Source organism: Bufo gargarizans, chromosome 9, assembly GCF_014858855.1.
Source record: "Bufo gargarizans isolate SCDJY-AF-19 chromosome 9, ASM1485885v1, whole genome shotgun sequence".
Taxonomy (NCBI): domain Eukaryota; kingdom Metazoa; phylum Chordata; class Amphibia; order Anura; family Bufonidae; genus Bufo; species Bufo gargarizans.
In genome coordinates, this window is record NC_058088.1 from 128,601,738 (window position 1) to 128,626,646 (window position 24,909).

A 24,909-nucleotide genomic window follows, 5' to 3' on the forward strand; every position below is an offset into this window, starting at 1 on the left:
TGACTATTCTTTTTACTCCTCTGCAAATAACTCCTATAGCAGAATTGACTACATTTTAGTCCCGAAGGAGAAACCGCAATCCTGATCCCTACCCAAAATAGGAGACATCACTCTATCAGACCACTCCCCAATTTTCTGTACTATATCCCCGGGGAAAAGAAACGCCAGACAACCAAATTGGAGATTCAATGAGTCTTTACTGAATAACGCCAAACATACAGCCCAAATTACATCTTACTTAGAAGAATATTTCTTAACCAATAATACCCCAGAAATAGCCCCCCAAGTTATCTGGGATGCGCACAAAGCGTATATATGAGGCAGACTGATCAGTCTCTGCTCTTTTCTAAAGAAAGAGTCGGAGAAAAAACTTAACACCTTGCTTTCACAAATTCATCAAGTAGAAAAAGCACATAAGCAATCTCTAATGGCACAGAAACTATCAGAACTTTCCTCTCTTAGAACTCAACTGAAGAATCTTCTGAATGAGCGCTCAGCTAAATTCTTTCTGTCTGCTCAACAGAAGATTTATGCCCATGGAAACAAAGCTTCCAAATATGTCATGAGTCGAATCAAACAGAGAAGAAACTCCCGCTATGTTCAGTCCATTAAGTCCTCCCAGGGGGTCCATCTATTTAAGGCTGAAGAAATTGCTGAACAATTTAGACTATTTTACCAATCTTTATATAATCTCCGTGCCCCTGACCTTCCTAATCCTTCTCTAGATAGAGAAAGTAATATCAGTTCATTCCTAGAGACTCTTAACCTTCCCACATTAAACTTGGCACAACAAGAATCCCTGACCACACCGTTCACTATCCCGGAACTAACTGCCGCGATTAAATCTACCCCTAGAGGTAAATGCCCTGGCCCGGATGGTCTCCCCATATCTTATTATTCGGCCTTTCAAGGTATCCTGCTACCCCACCTGCTCCCTATTTGCAACTTATCACTGTCCAACCACCCACTCTCTTCTGATATGACCAAAGCAGTCATTACAATAATCCCTAAAGAGGGTAAAGACCCCACGCTCTGCCCCAACTATCGTCCTATTTCTTTACTTAATGTTGACCTTAAACTTCTAGCCAAAATGCTGGCCACTAGGCTACAAAATCTTCTCCCAGAATTAATTAACCCTGATCAGGTCGGTTTTGTCAGAGGAAGGGAGGGTAAGGACAATACTACTAAAATCCTAGATGCCCTGTTTTATGCTAAACATAAATCCTCTCCATTGGTCCTACTTGGCACGGATGCCGAGAAGGCATTTGATAGAGTGGACTGGACTTATATTAGATTAGCCCTGGCTAAATTTAAAATTCCAGAGCAGTATATCAACTCTATGTTCTCCATGTACACCTGCTCCTCGGCGTCCGTGTCAGTAAATGGTCTTCTTTCCTCCCTCTTTCCCATTAAAAATGGAACGAGGCAGGGATGCCCCCTCTCCCCACTCATTTTTGTCCTTGTAATGGAATCCCTTCTTCAAGCCCTCAGACAGGACAGTGAAATTAGAGGTCTGAAAGTGGGGAGCCGTGAATTTAAACTGGCGGCCTTTGCCGACGACCTTCTGATTGTCACCACTAACCCACAGAGATCCATGCCCAAGATTCTCTCAACACTCAACCTTTTCGGCTCCCTTTCCAATTTTAAAGTCAACCCCTCTAAATCCCAGGTTTTACATATAGGCCTTTCCCCAGCTACTATCACCTCCCTCCAAATGAACTCGCCTTTCAATTGGCAGACCCAACAATTAACCTACCTAGGGATCAAGCTATCCCCCCACCTGCCCGATCTATTTCAATTGAACTACAAACCCCTTCTAGTCTCCATGACAACTCAGATGGACTCCCTAGATTCTCCCTACCTCTCATGGTTCAGAAGAAACAACATCTTCATGTCACTGATCATGCCAAAACTTACATATATGATGCAGGTTCTCCCTATTGATATTCCCGGGTCATACTTTGCATCCTTAAACAAACACATCCGTAAGTTCATTTGGCAAGCTAAAAGCCCTCGTATATCTTTTGACACCTTGACCAAACCTAGGAATAGAGGAGGTATTAGCCTCCCTGATCCAAAATCATACATGCTTGCCATCCAGCTTTCTATAGCCATTGATTGGATTAGAGAACCCTCCTATAAATCCTGGCTATCATTGGAGACTGCTCTCCTCCCCTCCTCTCCTAGGGCCCTCTTGCTTGCCGACAGGCCACCCCCGACCCTAAGCTCAATACCTAACCCTCTTATACGCAATACCCTAAGGGTCTGGGGGGGTTTCTCGACCAGCTTTGGGGCTCCGACGCCTTTTGCCTCACTTCTGCATGTAAAAGACATAGTTGATTTGGCCCCTAAAGAATTGAAAGAAAGCTGTCCGCAATGTATCAGGACATCAGAGATCCCCATTACCCAGTTTTTAGACCCAGACGGCTGTTTACTCCCTGACTCTGAGATATGCACAATTCTGGGGACACAGATCCATAACCCCACCCTGCTACACTTCATTAAAACGGAGCTACTTAGTAAAACAAAAAGTCCTCCCCCACCAGAAGATTCAAATTGGTTTGTGGAAATGCTGAATAGTAAGAGATATCCGCCTAAAGCTATCTCCAAGATATATAAGCACTTGAAGTCCCCTGCCTCTTTTATTAAACCAGCAATAGTGGGCAAGTGGGAAAAGGATCTCCAGAGGTCCCTAACACACTCAAGAAACCTCTAAAATGCTGATTCTCCCGCACAAGTTATCTAGATGCATACGCATCCAAGAAAATAGCTATAAGATTCTTATGCAATGGTACAGGACCCCAGACAAAACCTACAGATATAATAAAACAGCCAGTGATCTATGTTGGAGATGTCATAGAGTTAAGGGAACCTTTATACACGTACGGTGGGAATGCGCCTTGATTAACCCTTGGTGGCACAACATAACCCAACTATGTAACCAGATTTGTCAGTCATCTCTCACCTGCTCTCCTGAATTGGTCTTATTGTCACTCGGACTAGAAGGCCTGGGCCCATATAAAAAGGCTCTTTTTACCTTCCTGTTAGCAGCGGCTAGATTGCTGTTACCAACCCTCTGGTTATCATCAGATATCCCCAGTATTGAACATTGGTCCAATAAGGTTGATCAGATATACAGGCTAGAGGAGATTTCACACTGGGAGTCGCATTCTAGACCCTCTTTCATTAAAAAATTCATAGTATTGGAAGCAATACAGAAATTTCCCTTAGACACTGAGCTTAACAGCATTCTTCTATTGCCATGTCTCCCCCATCCCTCCTCGGAGTGAGGCCTATTTATCCATTTTAACTTATCCTCCCCCCCCCCTCCCAATTACTCGCTCTCACCATGGACGCCCATCGTATCTACCCATGAGACTGGATTTATTTTGACATGTTAATAAGGTTTACATGACTCATTTATTCTCTTGCCAATGCCTGTCTTGTTGGGCTTAATCGCCCTTGAGTTAATTGTAATTGTGACATTTCGGAATATGTGATTGTCGCCTCAGTTTTTGTCACATGGAATGTTGTATACTTTACTTATTGGAAATGTCTATGCACTGGAAAATTGAAAACAATAAAAATTTTCAATATAAAAAATAAAATAAAAAATGTGTTTTTCCTCCGAAATAGGTCACTAAAGATTTTACCACATAGAACTGCAGTGCTGAACGCTGAATAAAATTTGTTTTTACACCAAAATAAGTCACAAAAGATTTTACTGCATATAATGGAGCACGGAGATGGAGAGGGTGTTCAGATCCCCCCCACGCTGCAGATTTATCATGGAGACATCATGTAGATTTTACTGCATATAACTACGGCGCTGAACGCTGAATAAAATTTGTTTTTGGACAGCAATACGTCAATAAAGATTTCGCCACATAAAACTGCAGCGCTGAACACTGAATACAATTTTTTTCCCCACTAAAATACATCAATAAAGATTTTACCGCATAATAAGTACAGTGCTGAATGATGAATACGATTTGTTTTTCCAACAAAATACGTTCACATATAACTGCGACCGAAATACATCAATTAAGATTTATCATGGAGACATCATGGAGATTTTATTGCATATAAGCGCAGCACTGACTGCTGAATAAATTTAGTTTTTCGACCGAAATACTTCAATAAAGATTTTACCACATAAGACCGCCGAACTGACTGACCGCTACTTCTGTGAACCCCCGCACCACTACTTCCCGGGTTGGTAGGCTGTTGCAAATCAGGTGCTCAACCCTGGGCACGTTTGGCTCCCGACCTTCCACTGCTGCCACCCTGCTGACTCCCAACCATAGTTTCAACACATCTAACCGCCGACTTGAACTGAGAATGTATTTTTCTTGTTGGACTGAAATAGGCCACTAAACACTTTCAAGATATATAACCGCCGCCGACGTGAACTGAGAATGTATTTTTCTGTTTGTACTGAAGTAGCCCACTAAAAGTTTTCAACACATATAACCGCCGCCAGCGTGAACTTAGAATGTATTTTTCTTTTTGTACTGAAGTAGGCCACTAAACGTTTTCAACAAATATAACCGCTGCCAACGTGAACTGAGAATGTATTTTTCTTCTTGTACTGAAATAGAAAATAACACATAACAGCCTGATTGACTGCTACCGCCGCTACTTCCGTGAACCCTGCACCACTACGTTCCACGGGTAGGTAGGCTTCTGCGAAGCAGGTGCTCTACCCTGGGCACGTTTGGCTCCCGACCTCCCACTGCTGCCACCCTGCTGACTTCCAGCCATGCTTTCAACAAATATAACCGCCCACGTGAACTGAGAATATATTTTTCTTGTAATACTGAAATACGCCCCTATTTGCTTTAACCAGAAATAACTGCAACAGTGCAGTGCGTATATATTTTGCCTTTTTTACTGTAATACACCCCAATACACTTTCAACAGAAATAATTGCAGAAGTGAACTAAGAATATATTTTTCTTGTTGGACTGAAATAGGCCACTAGACGCTTTCACCAGAATTAACTGCAGAAATGCACTGACAGTATATTTTTATTGTTGTACTGGAATACGCCCCTATATGCTTTAACTAGAAATAATTGCAACAGTGCAGTGCGTATATATTTTCCTTTTTTTACTGTAATGCGCCCCTATACGCTTTCACCAGAAATAACCAAAGAAGTGAAATGTGTATATATTCTTGTAGTACTGATATAAGATACTAAATATACTAAGATATAAGCCACTAAAAGCTTTTCAACATAGCACTTGCAGACCAATAGCAAATAACTGGAATGACAGAGCTGTCTAATGGCTATTTGGATCCCCAAATAATCTTTCCCTGCACTTGTAAATCGCTTTCCTATCAATGTCCCTAGCACCTTCTGATGTCTCTCCCTGCACTAAGATGCTGCAAAATGATTACTCCCTATCCTTTCCCTGAACTTATAAATAGTTTTTTATCTTTTTTTTTCCCACTATGAGGTTTTTCCAATTGCTGTCCCTAGTGCCTTCACGTGTCTGTCCCTGCACTCTGAATGTCAAAATGCCAGAATCTAAAATGGCTGCTGTATTTATAGGGCTGTGACATCACAGGGCTGGCTGGCTGCTGATTGGTTGCAAGCAGGCATGTCAATCTGGGTGATCCTACCTTCCCAGAGTTCCTTGCCCCATGTCCTTAGTCCTCACACGTGTAGCCGCCATTTTAGGAAAATTGTGATTTGTTACCACAAAGCGCAAGGAAATTTGCATTCCTTGCGAATAATTGTTCCTGAAATTCGGATCGAATTCCACTTCATTAGCTTCGATTCGCTCATCTCTAATAGTCAGCATACATTAACTCTTAGTAACAATAAACATCTCATAAGTTTTAGCAATTTTAGTAGTAAACCACTGGGTTACTGTAATAATAGTTTACCTGACTGAAACAGTTGTGATGACGCGTCAGCTTACCTGACAGAAGTCACAGCTCACAGCCAGACTGAAACATTCTTGTATCATAATAACTTTATATTATCTTCAGAATGAATGAAACACATTGTCAGTTACTGTGTGCTGAAAAGTCATAAAATGTTGTAGTAGATAGACTTTAACATTTGCGTTTTACATATATAAATATGAAGAACCCTAGGAAATCAGGGAATAAGCGTAGTCGGTTGTGGTGTGCCGAAACCGAGGATGAGGTAGGCCTGAGAAAGAAGAGGGCCCACCCAAGGAAAGAGATATGGAAGAAATGAGTTGTAAATGAGTGGAGTGGTGGGAGGGTCAAAGCTCAGACCTCGGACGTGCAGGAGCCAGGTAAAGGGGGTGCCCTAAATAGGCTGGAGGCGGACCTCAGCCCCTTCCACAAATCCAGGCAAAATGCCTTCACACTTGTGTGAGGCGCTTACGGTAGTACAGTGAAGAACCCTAGGAAATCAGGGAATAAGCGTAGTCAGTTGTGATGTGCCGAAACCGAGGATGAGGTAGGCCTGAGAAAGAAGAGGGCAAAAATGAAATAACCAGTTTATTATAGTCAAATATACATGAATAGCTCAACCCGACATGTTTTGGAAAGCATCTCTTGACTCTTGTGTTGGATTGGGAATGTATCGCGAGTAAGCTGATGACTTCCAGCGCCCCAATTCCCGATGACATGAGTAGGGGCGTTGGCACTGGAGGCCATGGACGCGGCTCCAATGCGAAAGGAGTGCCCTGAGTAGTTGGCTGCGTTGAGGCCCAGTTGTGTGAGGGATGACCTGACATGGGTCATGAAGGTGGTGGTGGTGAGTACCGAACCATGTAGTTTAAGTAGCGGTTGAGAGGGTAGAAACTTGTGACATTGTCTGAAAGCATCCAGAACCCTGACTGGACACCATCTGTTGTGCGTGGGGTAATATGAAATGTTGACGGGTAAGTGCTGACTACTCTTGGAGTGAGGTAAGGTCAGGATGTAATGATCCATGTGTTTTGCCAAGTGGGAGACAAGAAGACAAGGTGTGACTTGGGTCGTGGAGGTTGTAGTGAATTCCCCGGGCCTCAGGAAACCGTAGAAGGCCAAGTAAATTGCTGTTGTGAGGATGGAGTTGGTATCTGCTTCAGAAGGCTTGGTGTCTAGTAAGTCGGATAATGCCTTGAAAATATGATTGTTAATGGGTAGCCTCTGGGCTGGACGTGCGGGTTTCGCTTTCTGAATACCTCTGAGTATGGTTTTGATTTGGTGAGAGGCCATGCGACTGATGTTATTAGGGTGTAAGATTAGCATGTGGTGTAGAATGCCAGTGAGATAGAGTATAATGGCGTTGTATGACATTTGAGTTTAAGGTGGCAGAAAGAAGCAAACCCCAGAAGAGAAGACATGACAAAACGGGGCGTGATGTTATGCTCCAGGAGGAATCTGACAACCTAGAAATTAAAAGTCAGAGAAAATGATAACGTGAGAGAGACTCTAATGGCGCAAGCCACGCGTGCGAGTCACCACAAGATAATTGTATTGCAAGCCACAGATGACCGAGCCATGCGAGCGGGTCTGAAGGCAGAAAAGACATGGAACCTGCTGGTTGTGGGACCACGCAGCCGGCCTCGACTGGCGGAGTTATGTGTGTAGAATTTAAATGGGGAAGCAATACGTGAGAGACTCTAATGGCGGAGCCATGGGTGCGAGACTCTAATGGCGGAGTCATATGTGTGAAAATTGACACGGAGAAGCCATGCGTGAGAGACTCTAATGGCGGAGCCATGTGTGTAAAATAATACGGAGAAGCCATGCGTGAGAGACTCTAATGGCGGAGCCATATGTATGAACATTAATACGGAGAAGCCATGCGTGAGAGACTCTAATGGCGGAGCCAAGCGTGAGAGACTCTAATGGCGGAGCCATCTGTGTAAAAATAATACGGAGAAGCCATGCGTGAGAGACTCTAATGGCGGAGCCATGCGTGAGAGACTCTAATGGCGGGGTCATGTGTGTGAAATTAATGCGGAGAAGCCATGCGTGAGACTCTAATGGCGGAGCCATGCGTGAGAGACTCTAATGGCAGGGCCGTGCGTGAGAGATTCTACTGGCGAAGTCATATGTGTGACACCAACGGAGAAGCCATGTGTGAGACTAATGGCGGAGGCATATGTGTAAACTAACATGGCAAAGTAATGCGTGAGAGACTCTAATGGCGGAGTTATGTGTGTAACACTGAAACGGAGAAGCCATGCGTGAGAGATTCTACTGGCAAAGTCATGTGCGTGACACTAACCGGAGAAGCCATGCATGAGACTAATGGCGGAGTCATGTGTGTGACACTAAAACGGAGAAGCCATGCGTGAGAGACTCTAATGGCAGAGTCATATGTGAGAGACTCTAATGGCGGAGTTATTGTGTGAAACTAAAACGGCGAAGTGATGCGAGAGAGTCTCTAATGGCGGAGTTATGTGTGTGAAAGTAAACAGCGAAGTAACACGTGAGAGACTCTAATGGCAGAGTTATAAGTGTAACCTAAAACGACGAAGTAATGCGTGAGAGTCTGTAATGGCGGAGAAATGTGTGTAAAACTAAAACGGCAAAGTAATGCGTGAGAGTCTGTAATGCGGAGAAATGTGTGTAAACCTAAACGGCGAAGTAATGCGTGAGAGACTGTAATGGCGGAGAAATGTGTGTGAAACTAACCGGCGAAGTAATGCGTGAGGGACTCTAATGGCGGAGTTATATGTGAAACACTGAAACGGAGAAGCCATGTGTGAGAGACTCTAATGGCGGAGTTGTATGTGAAACACTAAAATGGAGAAAGCCATGCGTGAGAGACTCAAATGGCGGAGCCAGGCGTGAGAGACTCAAATAGCGGAGTCGTATGTATACAACTGAACCGGAGAACCATGCGTGAGAGACTAATGGTGGAGTCGTGGGTGCGTGCTAAAACGGAGAAGACCCGCGTGGGAGACCAATGGCGGAGTGCTGTGAGTGAAACTAAACGGAGAAGCCATGCGTGGGCGACTAATGCGGCACCGATAGGACTCGCATAACCATGACCATCTCCGACAATGAACATGAGACACTAACCCGCCTACAACCGTATAGTACCCTTGATGGACAACACGAGAACGGTCACCGGGCCTCTGAAGCCAAGGGACTGAACGAGATGACCTCACGGTGATGATAAGTAGTTTAAACATGAGCCGGACCTGGTGGAAAAATGCATGGACAGTAGTGATCTGAACCATGTGCACAACCGAAACATTAATCAACCGTGAACCGTGAAATTGAACTGATGGAGAAAACAAGAGCCAGAGGCATTGCAGCTCGCTAAGAGAAGACCCTTGTCATGACCAATGAATAACCAACTTGTGAACATGCTAGGAACACACTCTCTTGGCCTAGAAATGAAAAGAAATGCAGCTTTAGTGGAAGCAGGGTAAAACGCATGATGAAAGAACAAGTGGGTGAATGCAGCACTGGATGTGAGTGGTGCCTCACTCTTCTAGGTCTAGAAATGAAAAGAAATGCAATCATAAGAGCAGGTGTACGTACCTGGTGGTAAGAAAAATTCACAGAACACATGTGTGGATAAAAATGTCTATGCCAAGTTGGATCGAGAAGTGAGAAATGAGGCTTAGCATGTGGGCTGAAATGAACGTGTGACCGCATGATCTACGTAGGCGCCATACCATTTTTTTTTTGGGGGAAACACAGGATCGTGCTGGCAAGCTAGCTAGGCCGGACGGCGAAGAAATTATACTTGCATGGTGACAGATGAGGCCCTGCTAATTGCCAAGCGGCTTTGAGAGGCTCTACCTATGAGTTGGCGCGAGGGGTTAATGAGGCCACTTGTTGCAGTGGCAGGAGCGTTGGCCTCTCGGTGACTGTAAGACAGAACTAGGGGAAGGGAGTGACAGGTGAGGCCCTCTCTATGCAACACGTGAGGCAGCTTACTAACAAGTGGCGTGATGGGCGGCTGCCTCTGAACGTTTGAGGCGGGGTGTTGGCCTCGCGGGACCACTAACTAATGGCGAAGCCAAGAGGGGGTAACCTAGTGGGATGATAGTGCCCCTAAAGCCAGCACGCTGACCCTAACGGGACCGTCTGAAATGTAAGGAGAACCATTGTTTATGAGCAGGTGTACGTACCTGGTAGCAAGAAGCAATTCTCCGGATACACGTGCAGCGCAAAATATGTTTATGCTTGACCGCCCAAAATGGGGGGATAGACAGAAAGTAGTATGATGAATGTGGATTGTAGTATGAACATTTAGCCTGACCCAGGATCATAAACGTACGCCTGCGAGAATGCCATGCTTGTGCGGATAGTGTGAGAAATGAGGCCTGCGGTGTGGCCGTATGCGGATGCGGAACGTGTGAACGTACGGTTTGCTTTGGAGTTTTTCAAACAGAGGATGCGGCGGCTACCAGCAAGTCCGCTCAGCTTGCTGGTAGTGAAGAAATTTACATATAATAAAAGTACGTTTTTTACTGTAATTACTGCACAGCCCGAGGTAAGAGGGGCATATATGGAATCTGCTTACATTACCAAATATAATAAGTCAAAAACTGAAAATTGGCGGATTTTCACGCAGCCCCATTCACTTCTATGGGGCCTGCATTGCATGAAAAACGCACAAAGAGGAGCATGCTGCGATTTTCACGCAACGCACAAGTGATGCGTGAAAATCACTGCTCATCTGCACAGCCCCATAGAAATGAATGGGTCCGGATTCAGTGCGGGTTCAATGCGTTCACCTCACGATTTGCACCCGTGCGAAAATCTTTCCCATGTGAAAGGGGCCTAAGGGTACTTTCACACTAGCGGCAGGACAGATCCGACAGGTTGTTCACCCTGTCAGATCCATCCTGCGGCTATTTCGCCGTGCCGCCGCTCCGTCCCCATTGACTATAATGGGGACTGGGGCGGTGCTACGGCGCAGCACGGCAGTTCTCGGTGAAAGGCCGCAAGACTAAAAAGTCGGACATCCAGTACTTTTAGTCTGGCGGCCTTTCGCTATGCACTGCCGTGCTGTGCCGCAGCTCCGCCCCGTCCCTATCATAGTCAATGGGGACGGAGCGGCGGCACGGTGAAATAGCGGCAGAACAGATCCGACAGGGTGAATAGCCTGTCGGATCCGTCCTGCCTCTAGTGTGAAAATAGCCTTATAAAGTAAAAAATACAGTATATATATCCTTTATGTGACCTGTATATTGCTATAGATGCCAGATACTATGATATCTCCCATAGAAAGCACAAATGTAAAATAGGAGATCCTGCACCCTATCTATCTGTATCACAGAACAGTATACAGCAGTACTGAGCAGGGTCCATGTAAATCCAATATTTATCTTAAATATCACAACTTCGAAAATTTCACGAATATTTTGAATATAGTGCTATATATCGCTATATCGAATATTTGTAATTTCTTTACATCTGAAAACATGATTGCTCCCTGCTTAAGTTGCTTGTGGGCCAATGACTCATTGGCCCACAAGCAAGAAGCAGGGAGGAATCATGTTTTCAGATGTTAAAAAATTACGAATATTCAATATAGTGATATATAGACTATATTTGAAATATTCGCGAAGTTGTGATATTTAAGATAAATATTAGTAATTTAAATATTCACGCTCAACACTAGTCAGGAGTAGTGTTGAGCGCGAATATTCGAATAGCGAATTTTAATCTCGAATATCGGCACTTTGAGAATTCGGAAATATTTAGAATATAGTGCTATATATTCGTAATGACGAATATTCATATTTTTTTTTCCATCTAAACACATGTTTCCTCCCTGCTTCTTGCTTGTGGGCCAATAACAAGCAAGAAGCAGGGAGGAATCATATGTTCAGATGGAAAAAATGATGAATATTCTAAAAAACGAATATATATAAAATATATATATAAAAAAAGAATGTTGAATAACGAATATACAAATTCCTGAATATATGACAAATATTCTACAAAATATTTGCGAAATATCCCAAATTCGAATATGACCCCTGCTGCTCAGTCAGGAGGGGACCTCATTGATTTCTATGGGAGAGTTTTCTAGGCATGCCCTGTGACCTGTGCAGAGGTCATTGTACAAGGAAAGAATAGATAAGCTTTGACAATCACCTTTTGTGAATGGTGGATTCAGTGTTATCTATATACAGAGGTGCTATATGTGCTTCTAATCATGTCTGTAATGATAGGCAGATAATTGCAGTAAAGTGATCTGTACAGACCTAGAAGTGGAGCCTATTATTAGGCTTATTGGCCAGTACAAAAACTGCAGGATTTAATATATTGTTTGTTTCAATATAGATAATGATATGGGAAGTTCAAAAGAACATCATTAATTAAAAAAAAAAAATATGTTTAACATAAAAGTATGATTTTAACAATGGGTCATCTTCTGATGACACATTCCCACTAGTGCAGGAGGCAAGGTTAGGAGAAGTAGTGGCTCATAAGTAGAGTCAGAATGCTTTACAAGACAGACAAACTAGACTTCTCCTAATCAGGTACTGACAGTTTCTTCCGGTACTCAGATAGCCCAGAATGTATAGTACCAACAAACTGTATAACAACCAGTCACCAAAACAATATTATGAAGGACATATTAACACTGGTAGGTAAAAAAAAAAATAATATATAGAAGTAAAAACTCACTATTAGGGTCCATTCACACGTCCGCAATTTCGTTCCGCATTTTGCGGAACAGAATTGCAGACCCATTCATTTCTATGGGGCAGCACAGTGTGCTCCCCGGATCCGGAAATGCAGATCCGCACTTCCGGGTCCGCAATTCCGATCCTGAAAAAAATAGAACATGTCCTATTCTTGTCCGCAATTGTGGACAAGAAAAGACATTTTCTATGACAATGCCGGCAATGGGCGGTCCGCAAAATGCGGAACGCACATCACCGATGTCCGTGTTTTGCGGATCCACGGATCCGTGGATCCGCAAAACACACGGACGTGTGAATGGACCCTTAGATGAAAGGAACCAAATCATGATGGTAAAAACTGGTAGCTCAAACTAATGAAGAAGGTTACAGTCAGGTGATGAAGCACACAGAGGATAATGGCAGGTAATGAAGCAGATGCATAACAGACAGTAACTGAGCCTGACCCTAACCTTCCCTGAATCTTTCCCTAGATCTATCAAACACCATTGACCCTCACTGTTCCTAAAGCTGGCCCTTTGAAAAACCTTCATTTGAAATACTGTCCTTAAATGGGTTGTGTCACTTCAGCAAGTGGCATGTATTATGTAGAGAAAGTTAATGCAAGGGACTTACTAATGTATTGTTTTTATCCATATTGCTTCCTTTGCTGTCTAGATTCATTTTTCCATCACATTATACACTGTACGTTTCCATGGTTACGGCCATCCTGCAATCCAACAGCGGTGGTTGTGCTTGCACACTGTTGTTTGCCTCTCTGGTAGCTGGGACTGTGTAAGCGCAGATAGGCTGGTGCTTTTTCCTATAGCGTGCAAGCACAGTCACCGCTGCTGGATTGCAGGGCGGTCGTAACCATGGAAACACGTCATGTACAATGTGATGGAAAAATGAATCTAGACAGCAAAGTAGGCAATATGTATAATCATAATACATTAGTAAGTGGTTTGTATTCACTTTCTCTACATAATAAATACTATTTGCTAAAGTGACACAGCCCCTTTAAGACCACAACAGGAGGACTCTAGGACCAAAAGGCACAAAGCCAAAGCTGAACAGATCTGAACAAGAGAAGACAAAAAACAAGAAAATGCTAACTACAAACAAGACTAATAAACAAGAACTGAGCAATGATACAGAAACAAAGGAATTAGATACTAGAAATATACAAAGACTTTCTGGTTACAAATGCACGGAGCTTGTGATATACCGCCATTCTATTGCTGAAACCAAAATATTTAAAGAGAGGCTACCAGTCAGGATCTCCTCTTCTGAACAAGCCTAGCTGCAGCACACGTCAGCTTATCCATATTAAGGCCTCTTGCACACTACCATATGGATAGAACAGAACTATCCTTGTCCGTTATGCGGACAATAACAGGACATGTTCTATCTTTGAACGGAACGGATAAACAGAAATACGGAAATGGAAGGCATACGGAGTACTTACAAATTAATATACTTTGGGGCTCATTTACTATACTGAAATACGCCTAAATTAAATGCTCTAAACATAAGACAGCTCGGAAGCTGTCTTACACTTAGAACTGGCGCTGGATGTGCCGTCATTATGGAGAGGCCTGCACCTCTTTATAACTTCAGTGCATCCACCACTGCTCCTAAAACGGCAGTCTTAACCACTTCCCATCTGGGCCATTTGCCCCCTTCCTGACCAGGCCTAATTTAGCCAATCTGATATATCTCACTTTCTGTGGTAATAACTTTGGAACGCCTATACTTATCCAAGTCATTCAGAGATTGTTTTCTCGTGACACATTGTACTTCATGATCGTCATAAATTTGAGTCAATATATTTCACCTTTATTTATGACAAAATCCCAAATTTACCCAAAATTTATAAACATTCACAATTTTCTAAATTTCAATTTCTCTGCTTTTAAAATAGAAAGTGATACCTCATAAAATATTTATTACTTGACATTCCCCATACTTTATGTTGGCATCATTTTGGAAATGTCATTTAATTTTTTTTAGGACGTTAGAAGGCTTAGAAGTTTAGAAACAATTCTTAAAATTTTTAAGAAAATTGCCAAAGCCCACTTTTTAAGTCTGTGAAGGTTCTCATTTATTCAGGTCATGGTATATCTGTAAATAATAAATCAAGGCAAATGGACTTAGATTTCTTGAAAATGTTTCACTCATTCCTCCACTCAGAATTGAGAAAGCTTTGTTGGAAGAACGAGTGAAACATTTTCAAGAAATCTACAGTAAGTCCAGTTGCCTTGATTTATTCTTTACAGAGATACCACTTTTTAAGGACCAGTTCAGGTCTGAAGTCACTTTGTGGGGCCTACATAGTGGATACCCCCATAAATATCCCCATTGTAGAAACTACACCCCTCAAGTTACTTAAAACCGATTTTACAAACTTTGTTAACCCTTTAGGCGTTCCACAAGAATTAAAGGAAAATAGAGATCAAATTTTTACATTTCACTTTTTTGGCAGATTTTTCATTTGAATCCAATGTTTTCTTTAACATATCGATGGTTAACAGCCAAACAAAACTCAATACTTATTACCAATATTCTGAGGTTTACAGAAACACCCCACATGTGGTCATAAACTGCTGTATGACAATTACTGTACTTCCCCTTTAAGAGCAGGGATATGGTGTGTTAACCAACATTGTCTACTACTAATGTCCTTTGGGACTAAATTACACCACTTTTCCTGCACCTACCTACTTAGCTAAGACTTAACTTTTATTTCCTATTATTTAATACTTCTGGTGTAAATAACTAGTTTTGTTAAAATTTTCAGTAGTCACTGGCCATTTGTATGTCCCTTTAAATCACCCTGTCAGGACTGTCACCTGACTGGGTTTCGATACACACTTTTGCCAACAGGCTGCGCGCTTGCCTGTATTTTATATTTGCTCAGTGCGATTCATTTTATTATACTACTATGGCACAGTGATTTACTGCCATAAAAACCAGAGCCTCACGCTCTGGGGCAGCGTGAGGCTCTGGTTTTTATGGCAGTAAATCACTGTGCCATAGTAGTATAATAAAATGAATCGCACTGAGCAAATATAAAATACAGGCAAGCGCGCAGCCTGTTGGCAAAAGTGTGTATCGAAACCCAGTCAGGTGACAGTCCTGACAGGGTGATTTAAAGGGACATACAAATGGCCAGTGACTACTACTTTTTTTTTTTTGTTTCACTGTTGATTTCTCCTGTAACTGGGCCTGACATAGTAGCCCCAGTTACAGGAGAAGTACCCCCCCCCCTTCCCCCAGAGAGGCTGTACAACGCAATACAGCGCTGTACAGCCTCAGTGCAGGGCTGATCGAGGTCTCTGAAAGGTTTCGGCGATCACAAGCTATGCGCTTCCTGCTTTGCATACACAGCGCTTGGCGAGCGCTGTGTATGCAGCGATCCAGAAGGCAGGGACACCTGGGCACTGTCCCTGCCTTCTCTAAGGGTTGCCACTGACAGCGGGCAACCCGATCAGCAGCTGCACGATCCATTCAGAAATAGAGAACCACCTCCCGGACGTTTATAGTCAATGTGCGGACGGGAGGTGGTTAATAAATGTGCCCCTTTATTTCCATATTTACATAAATTTCATTACTTCTGAACATATTTGGCTTGCATGTTTTCTTAATAAAAAAAATGACACATTTTAATCAGAATTCCTATGTCTTTGTGTAGACTCCCTAATGATCCCCTCAAACTTGGATAGTGGTGCATGTCCCCTGGGGCAGTTCCCATGCGGTAATCTCTCTGTGTGCTTACCTCAACTTCTGCACTGCAATGGACACAAGGACTGTGCAGACGGTGCTGATGAGGAAAACTGTGGTAAGTTTTACAATCATTTGTCTGTGTTTGTATAGCAAAATCATTAAAAGAGAGACATATAGGAGAATTTAAAGGGATTGTGCAGCAAAAAATATTCTACCTTTTTTTAAACCAGCACCTGGATCTGAATACTTTTGTAATTACATGTAATTAAAACTTTAGTATAGCCAAGATATTCCATCAAATGTATCTGTATAGTGCCACCAGCTTATTTTCTTTATTTCTTATCCACCTCACTGAGGTGGTCGCATGTGCTCAGTTTAAATCTTCAACTGTCACCAGCTATATCTTTTGTTAGAAGCTGGGGCATTTACAGCAAATGAGCTACAGCAAAAAGGACATGCCCCCTGAGCTGCCAGCCTGAAATAATTCCAGCAGAACTGTTGATGCAATAAATGTGGAGCTCTCTGGTTCCATGTGAGGTTCAAGGCTGATTCTAGATTATTGTCATGTACTATATGATGTCTAGTTTTTATTTTTCACATCAGACATGGCATAACCATTTTAAGCAAAATGTGCCAGAATTGTCAATTAACCCCTCAGACTCCACCAATTGCAGCCTTTGTGACTCACATTAAGCTTTTCAGGGGTTAATCAGAGGTTAAAAAACATTATACTCACCTCACCCACTTGCTTGCGGAGAGGCCGTCTGCTCCCATCTTGACTGAAGAAAACCTGCAAGAAGACTTTTGGCAAGCATGAAGACCTCACCATGTGGTCAAGCTGGATGCATGAGCAAAAGGGTGAGGTGAGTATAATTTGGGGGTTTTTATCTACCATTTAAGAAAAAATTGATTCATTACCACAAAGTCAGAGGAAATTCAGCTTTGTGGTGAATCATATTTTTCCTCAAATTTGGATCGAAGTCTACTTTGGATATCTTGATTCACTCAACACTAATTGTGACAGACTAAGGGCTCATGCACACGACAGTATGGCTTTTTCAGTCTTTTCGCGGTCCGTTTTTTATGGATCCGGAAGAAAATGGATACGGAAGACATACGGATGCATTTCCGTATGGTTTCCATTTTTTTTGCAGACCCATTGTCTTGAATGGAGCCAAGCACCGTGATTTGCGGACAAGAATACGATATGTTCTATCTTTTCACGGTACGGAAATACCGAAACGGAATGCACACAGAGTCACTTCATTTTTTTTTGCTGAACCATTGAAATGAATGGTTCAGTATATGTACCACATACTAAACTCAAAAAACGGACAGTATACTGAACGCATAATACTGTCGTGTGAATGAGCCCTAAGACTGCTAGACTGCTCACACATATATTATAACATCAATCTTTATTATTTCTAAAATTATTATAAATACATCATTGTAGACAGATTACTTACAAGGCAGTGATTACAGGACAATACTGCGACAACAAAACAGGTCACCTCCTTATGTCACCAGCCCCCAAGAGGAAGCAGAGGGGAAACGCGCATCGGGGTCGGTCACCTCCTATCACCCCTGGTACATACCATCCTGTGTTATGTAAGTGTTACATCTTTGTGTTTATATCATGGTTCCTGTGTCCCTTGCTGCTTACTCAAGTGTGCATGGGTGATTATATTTTGACTAATGATATTGCAACATTTGTGCCTCCGGTGGAACTTTATTGTAGTTCACCCTTGCAGTGATACATGATAAGAAAGGGCTATTTCATGTAAGGTGTTGTGCTCCATGTAGCACATACATTGTAGAGGCCATGTTGTTACTATGTACTGAGCTCCTGCATGATAGAATATATGGAAGGGAGTTTGTGATGACTCTGGACATTGGATCGTACATTTCTATCCTTGACTATAGTTAAGTAAAATTTGTCAAATCTGACCCGCACAGGTCATCAACTAATCTGAGTCTTTTCAGGGTACTGGGGATAGTGTAATAATATTATTGCTATTGAGCATAGATTTTATAAATATTGCACTTCTGCCAGTAGGAGTGACATAAGGAGGTGACCTGTTTTGTTGTCGCAGCATTGTCCTGTAATCACTGCCATGTATGTAATCTGTCCACAATTATGTATTTATAATAATTTTTTCAATAATAAAGATTTTTATAATGCATTTGTGTTTATGTATTTGGTGATTTATTGCATGTTGACACACATGTTGAACTACTGATGTTTTGTTAATATCAGTGTTTCTTACAGCTAGACTGCTGTTATAAGGGGGGGACCAAATATATACAATCAGACTGCTATTATAAGTAGAGATGAGCGAATCGAAGCTGAAGAAGTGGAATTCATTCAGAATTTCAGGAAAAATTTGATTCCCACTGAATGCAAATTTCCTCGTGCTTCGTGGTAACGAATCACATTTTTTGCTAAAATGGCTGCTGCACGTGTGAGGACATGAAGAAAGGAATTCTGGGAAGGCTGGCTCACCCATAATGCCATGCATGCAGTCAATCAGCGGCAGCCATCTTAGCGGCAGCCATCTTAGATTCTGACATTTTCTAGTGTACTTAGTGCAGGGAGAGATGTCAGCAGGCGCTAGGGACTGTTCTAGAAAAAACTTCATTGTGCTAAAAAAAAAAAACTATTTACAAGTGCAGGGAAAGATTGTTCAAAGTGTAGGGAAAGGCTAAGGAGGAATCATTCCACAGCATTTCTGTTGAAAAGGGTTTAGTCGGGAAGGTGACAGCCTGGGTAATAGGAACATTCCTATTACACCTTACTCCACTGACTGGGGATCTAAATTGTCATTATACAGCTCTGCAATTTCATCAAACCGTTCTTATTAGGGTGCAAGTGCTGTTTGATACAGCCATTAACAGGTGTTATTACAATGAAATATTTCTATGTTTTATTTGCCCTTGTGCGGTGCAGTTATATGCTCTAAAGCAATTTTTGGCTTGTATTAGTTGGAAAAAAGGCTTATTAGCCGTTGTGTGGCGAAGTGCGAAAATTACAGCCCTTTTTGTCGTGTATTAGGGGCAAAAGTAAAATATATTTTCCACTCAGCGGTGCAGTTATCTGTTCTAAAGCCCTTTTTTGCATGTATTCGTGGAAAAAGGCAAAAATATCAAACCGAACAGACACCCCAGAACACATCACCAATATGGTGTGACACAACACAATTCGAGACACAGAATTGGGAATCAGGATCGAGAACCCAATCTAGATCACCAGAACAATGCCAAGCAAATGAGGGAGACACCGAACTCCGAAATACAATCAGAGACAAAATCACTCACAATGTCAACACCACAGAGAACAATCACAGGGACAAGTAAGAAGAAGTTACGGAGAGGATGAGGGAAAAAGAACAAGAGGAAACAAGGGATTAGTGAGACGATAGATCACGACACCATAGTTAATCTGAGTCCGGCAGTTTTAACAGATACACAAAAGAAACAGTTAAAAAAGGGTCTTAAATTTGGCCCTACCACAAGGATGAATAGATTTGATGTATATCTGGGAATGGAGAAATTTATTAGAAGGTTATGTTTAAAAAAAAATATTATTAAAAAAATCCCATCACACATAACATATTTGAACTTAGTGAGTTTCAACGCAGAGAAGTATGACCCAAATCAACGAAATTCCCACGGCAGGAAATCAGTTATGAAATGGCAGCTTTTAGAAGAAATGTAAGCACCAATCTGAGAAAGATGAAAGGCACCTCCAGTAGAAAAAATAATCTGACTAAGGGTGAAATAAAAGCAATTAAAGACCTATAAACGGACACATATATTGTGATAAATCCTGCAGATAAAGGAGGGGCTATTGTGATTTTAGAAGCTAAAAGGTACAGTGAAGAATGCAAGAGACAACTTTCAGATATAACCACATATAAAAAACTGAAAGGAGATCCCATCAATGAATTTAATCAGCAATTGAAAGATCTTTGTGAAAAAGGACTGCAGAAGCAAATTTTATCAGATCAAGAACACAATTTTATTTTAAATACACAGCAGAGAACACCTGTTTTTTATTGCAAACCAAAATTACATAAAGATCAAATAAATCTTCCCATTATCTCTGGAATTGGATCCATAACATCTAATCTATCCCACTATATTGACAGACTACTACAACCAACAGTCAAAGAAATCAAATCTTATATATTAGAGACACCACACAAATTATCCAGACAATAGAGCAATTAAAGTTCAAACCTTATTGGATAACAGGCACACTGGACGTACATTCTTTGTACACCATAGTAGAGCATGAGCAGGGTATTGAAGCCATGAAATTACAACTAAAACAAGGAGGACAATTTCATGAAAAATCAAATCAATTACTTAGTAGAGGGAGTCAAATTTATTTTAGATCATAATTATTTTTATTTTGAATCTGACTATTACCTTCAAATCAAGGGTACTGCCATGGGGACCAGGTTTGCCCCTAGTTACTCCAATCTGTTCATGGCCCAATGGGAAATAAACCACATCACTTCAAGGCTTGGGGCAGACCTGGTCCTCTGGCAATGCTATATAGACAATATTCTGTTTATATGGCAGAGCGATGAGATTGAACTTCAAAAATTTCTACATGAATTTAATAGAAACATGTACAATTTGCAATTCACAGCTAATATAAGTCAATCTCTAGTTGAATTCCTTGACTTACAAATTACGGTGGAATGAGATAGACTGATGCGTACCACCTATTAAAAACCAGTGGCCAAAAACGAGTACATATTATATTCGAGCTGCCACTTGCCAAGATGGCTTTTAATTATACCTGTAGGTCAATTCCGACGATTAAAAAAAAACTGTACTTCAGATGAACTATTTAAAAAAAGAGGCGGATAAGATGAAAGAACAATTTCTGATGAAAGAGTATCCTATTAACATAATAGATCAATCTTAAATGAAGGTGAATAAATTGGACAGACAGACTTTCTTTAAGGCCTCCCCTAAAGCAAAGGAATCAGATGAAATGGAAACCATACGTATAATTTTACCTTTTAATTGCCAATATAAGAAAATTGAACAAATTATTAAACAACATTGGCATCTTATCCTAAAAGATAAATATATTGGTCCCATATTAACTAACACCCCCCAAATAACATACACCAAAGCTCAAAACCTCGGTTTGAAGATAGCCCCAACAATTATAAATAACCAAAGAAACAATCTATTAATAAGTGGCTAAACCTAGAAGGATTTTTTAGATGTGAAAAATGAAATAATTGCATCTCGACATTTCCGAGAAAAACGCTTAAAATCACATCCACATAAAATAGATTTGTACATGAGATTAAGGAGTTCCTTACCTGCAGCTCTATGAATGTTATCTACATTATAGAATGTCCATGTGGGAGACAATATACAGGACGTACTAAACGAACATTGAAGAAACGTATCGCATAACATGTATCCAATATAAAAAAGGGTTCTGAAAAACATTCATTATCTCAACACTTTAAACAACATCATGACCAAGACCCACAAGGAATGACTTTTGCTGCACTTGAACAAGTAAAAAAACATTGGAGGGGTGGAGACCATATTAGTCATATGTCTCATTTAGAATCTAGGAAAATATTTGAGTTTAATACACGCAGAAATATAGCCGTTTGGCTTTTCATAGATCTGGACGGGTGTCCCACTTCGACGGGGAATCGGTAGTTACCTGTTTGTCCCAGCTCTCCGATTTTCTCTTGGAATGAGGCTGCCGTCCTTATATTTCTCAAGAAAATACAGAAAACACCCAAGCAGGCATCCATGGTGATAGCAAGGTAGCATATATATATGGCATATACATATCTTTTTATACTCTTTATATTTTCACATTTTTATACTTTTATAAAACATTTCTTGTCGAATGAAATTTTTCTTATTAAATTTTTATTAAATGATTTTCTCATTAAATGTTTTTATGTATATAGATGTATTATATTATATTTTATGGTTCATACAAATTATATACTAAACGATTTATGAAGCACCATTACTTATACAAGGTTGGAGAATCTTCATTTATTTATATGTTGATTTTCTTTTTTGCAAAACAATTAAATACAATACTGGCAAGTAAAACATCATAAAAAAAGAGAAAACGCACCACACGCACCATAATCGCAGGTGCGTTTTTGGTCTATGGATGCCTACTATTGCGAACTATATCCCTTATTGAGGATTTTTCAAATAACTTTAAAATGTGGACATTAATCAGAATTATCCAGACAAAAAGTGGTGATCCAGGATGGGTTTTACTAATCACTTAGAACTCCAGGTGAGTAATTAGCGACCTATAAGAGTAGGCAAGATATGGCGGAACACATGACCACTGATGAAGGAGTGAGCATACACTTCGAAACGCGTATGGTTTGGATTCCAGGACCTACTCTTGTCTTTTTATCGGCAAAATATTTGAAGGATAGAAGCGCTTCTTTCCCATGAACTCGCATACCACCTCTGATAAACCAAAACTCGACCATACAGCCAGAAATTGAACTTACCCAAACATGTGGGACGCCGAGCTGACATCTCCAGGACCAAGCGGGGTATTGCACTTAGAGAGTGAACGAACACGGCTTGAGTCATTCACAGAAGGGAGGTAAGGTCGGTTACTGCCAGCTCCGTGGGACGCCACGTAGTAGTGTAGGTGCAGACCGACAATCAACTATTATCGACTCATTTTTCGATTGTAATATCCTAAAAAAAAGCCCCTTTTTCAACATCTTAATCTGAATTGACATTGCCTATCATAGTTAAAAGTGTGGACATTATCTGCTCAACATAGAATAAAAGGACTACCCCAATATCACTTAGAAGCTATAGGATTTGGGATTATACTTCACCATATTCATTCATATTACGATTTTCATTTCTACCTTTTAATTGCGATTTTATGTATGTACATTGATATAGATATCATATGCAACTTTTTATAGGTGCTTTATCTATCTTATGCAATTTTTTACAGGTGTTTATATTTGCGATTTTATATACTTGCGATTTTATTTAAGTGATCTCATCTATAATTTTATACACACTATATTTATTACCTAAGTGTTCTTATTCGCTATTGTATAAACCACCCTACATACAACTTACCTCACTTTACAAATAAAGTCCAAATTCATGGTCTCAAAGGTTGAGTGCCAGTCACATCATTTTTTATCCAATTCTTGCTTCTCCTCTTGACTGGGTGGGTCAATACGTGACTAGAGCACCTATCCATACCTCCAGTCGGGTGAGCCTCTATTCCTTCCTTTTTCTATACAAAAATATCTTTGCCGCTCAGCAGTGCAGTTATCTGTTTTAAAGCCTTTTTTGCGTGTATTATTGGAAAAAGGAAAAATATATTTGCCGCTCAGCAGTGCAGTTATCTGTTTTAAAGCCCTTTTCTGCATGTATTAGTGGAAAAAGGAAAAATAGTTTGCCGTGTATTAGTGGCGAAATAGAAATATATTCACCGTTTTGTGTTGCACTTATTTGTTGAAAAGCCTTTTGTGTAAAAATAGAAATTTTTGTGCCTAATTGCCATTCTGCGGAGCAGTGAAATATTCTACAGTTTGTTGTGTATTACTGGCAAAATAAAAATATATTCGCTGTTCAGCATTGCACTTATCTGTTGAAAAGCCTTTTGTGTTGTGTAAAAGTTGAAATAAATTAGAGGCTAATTGCCCTTGGGCGTTGCAGTGATATACTCTAAAGCCCAGTTTGCAGTGTTTTAGTGGCGAAATAAAAATATATTTGTCGTCCAGTATTGCACTTATCTGTTGAAAAGCCGTTTGTGTAGAAGTAGAAAAAAATGAGGGCCTAATTGCCTTTCTGCGTTGCAGTAAAATATTCTAAAGCCCAGTTTGCCATGTATTACTAGTGAAATAAAAATATATTCGCCGTTCAGCATTGCACTTATCTGCTAAAAACCCTTTTGTGTTGTGTAAAAGTAGAAAGAAAGTCAGGCCTAAATTCTATTCTGCTGTGCAGTGAAATATTCTAAAGCCCAGTTTGCCGTGTACTAGTAGCGAAATAAAAATATATTCGCCGTCCAGCGTTGCACTTATCTGTTGAAAAGCATTTTGTGTAGTGTAAAAATAGAAAAAATTAGCGCCTAATTGCTGTTTAGCAGTGCAGTGATATATTCTAAAGCCCTGTCTTAGTGGTGAAATAAAAAATATTTGATCTAACATTTGGTTATTTAATATAACAGTTTGTCAGACAGAGAAATGCCAGGCCCTGCACAGGGGAGTGGCAAAGGGCCAAATGTTTCTGGCATAGGCAGAGGTTGCAGCAGAGTAAGGGGCCGTGGCAGCAGGGGTCACTTCGAGAGGCCGGAGTTCCCAGTGTCAACTAGCGGTTGTGTGAGTTCGTCGCAAGTTACATCAGACACCCCCAGCCAAGAGTTGGTGGGTTCGTCAGACACAACCCTTAGTTGTCATGGCCTTGAGCACTGTGCCCTCACCTTTCCTCAACCTGCCTCAACCTGCCACGAGAAGTGGTGGGCTAGGCGGGCAGGTAGTGACGAGGAGAGTGGCATGGGAGCTGGTGTTGAGAGCAGTAAGGAGCTCCTGAC

At 41.1% G+C, this 24,909-nt stretch overlaps 1 protein-coding gene across 1 annotated transcript in view; it reads left to right on the plus strand.

Annotated features, from left to right (window-relative positions):
• Positions 1–427: 427 nt before the first annotated feature.
• Positions 428–24,909, plus strand: part of LOC122919808 (relaxin receptor 2-like) — a 403,299-nt gene continuing 378,817 nt past the window's right edge. Inside the window, exons 1-2 of the mRNA XM_044268998.1 lie at positions 428–857; positions 16,276–16,422. Coding sequence (XP_044124933.1) covers positions 428–857; positions 16,276–16,422 — 577 coding nt within the window. The remainder of the gene's footprint in view (positions 858–16,275; positions 16,423–24,909) is intronic.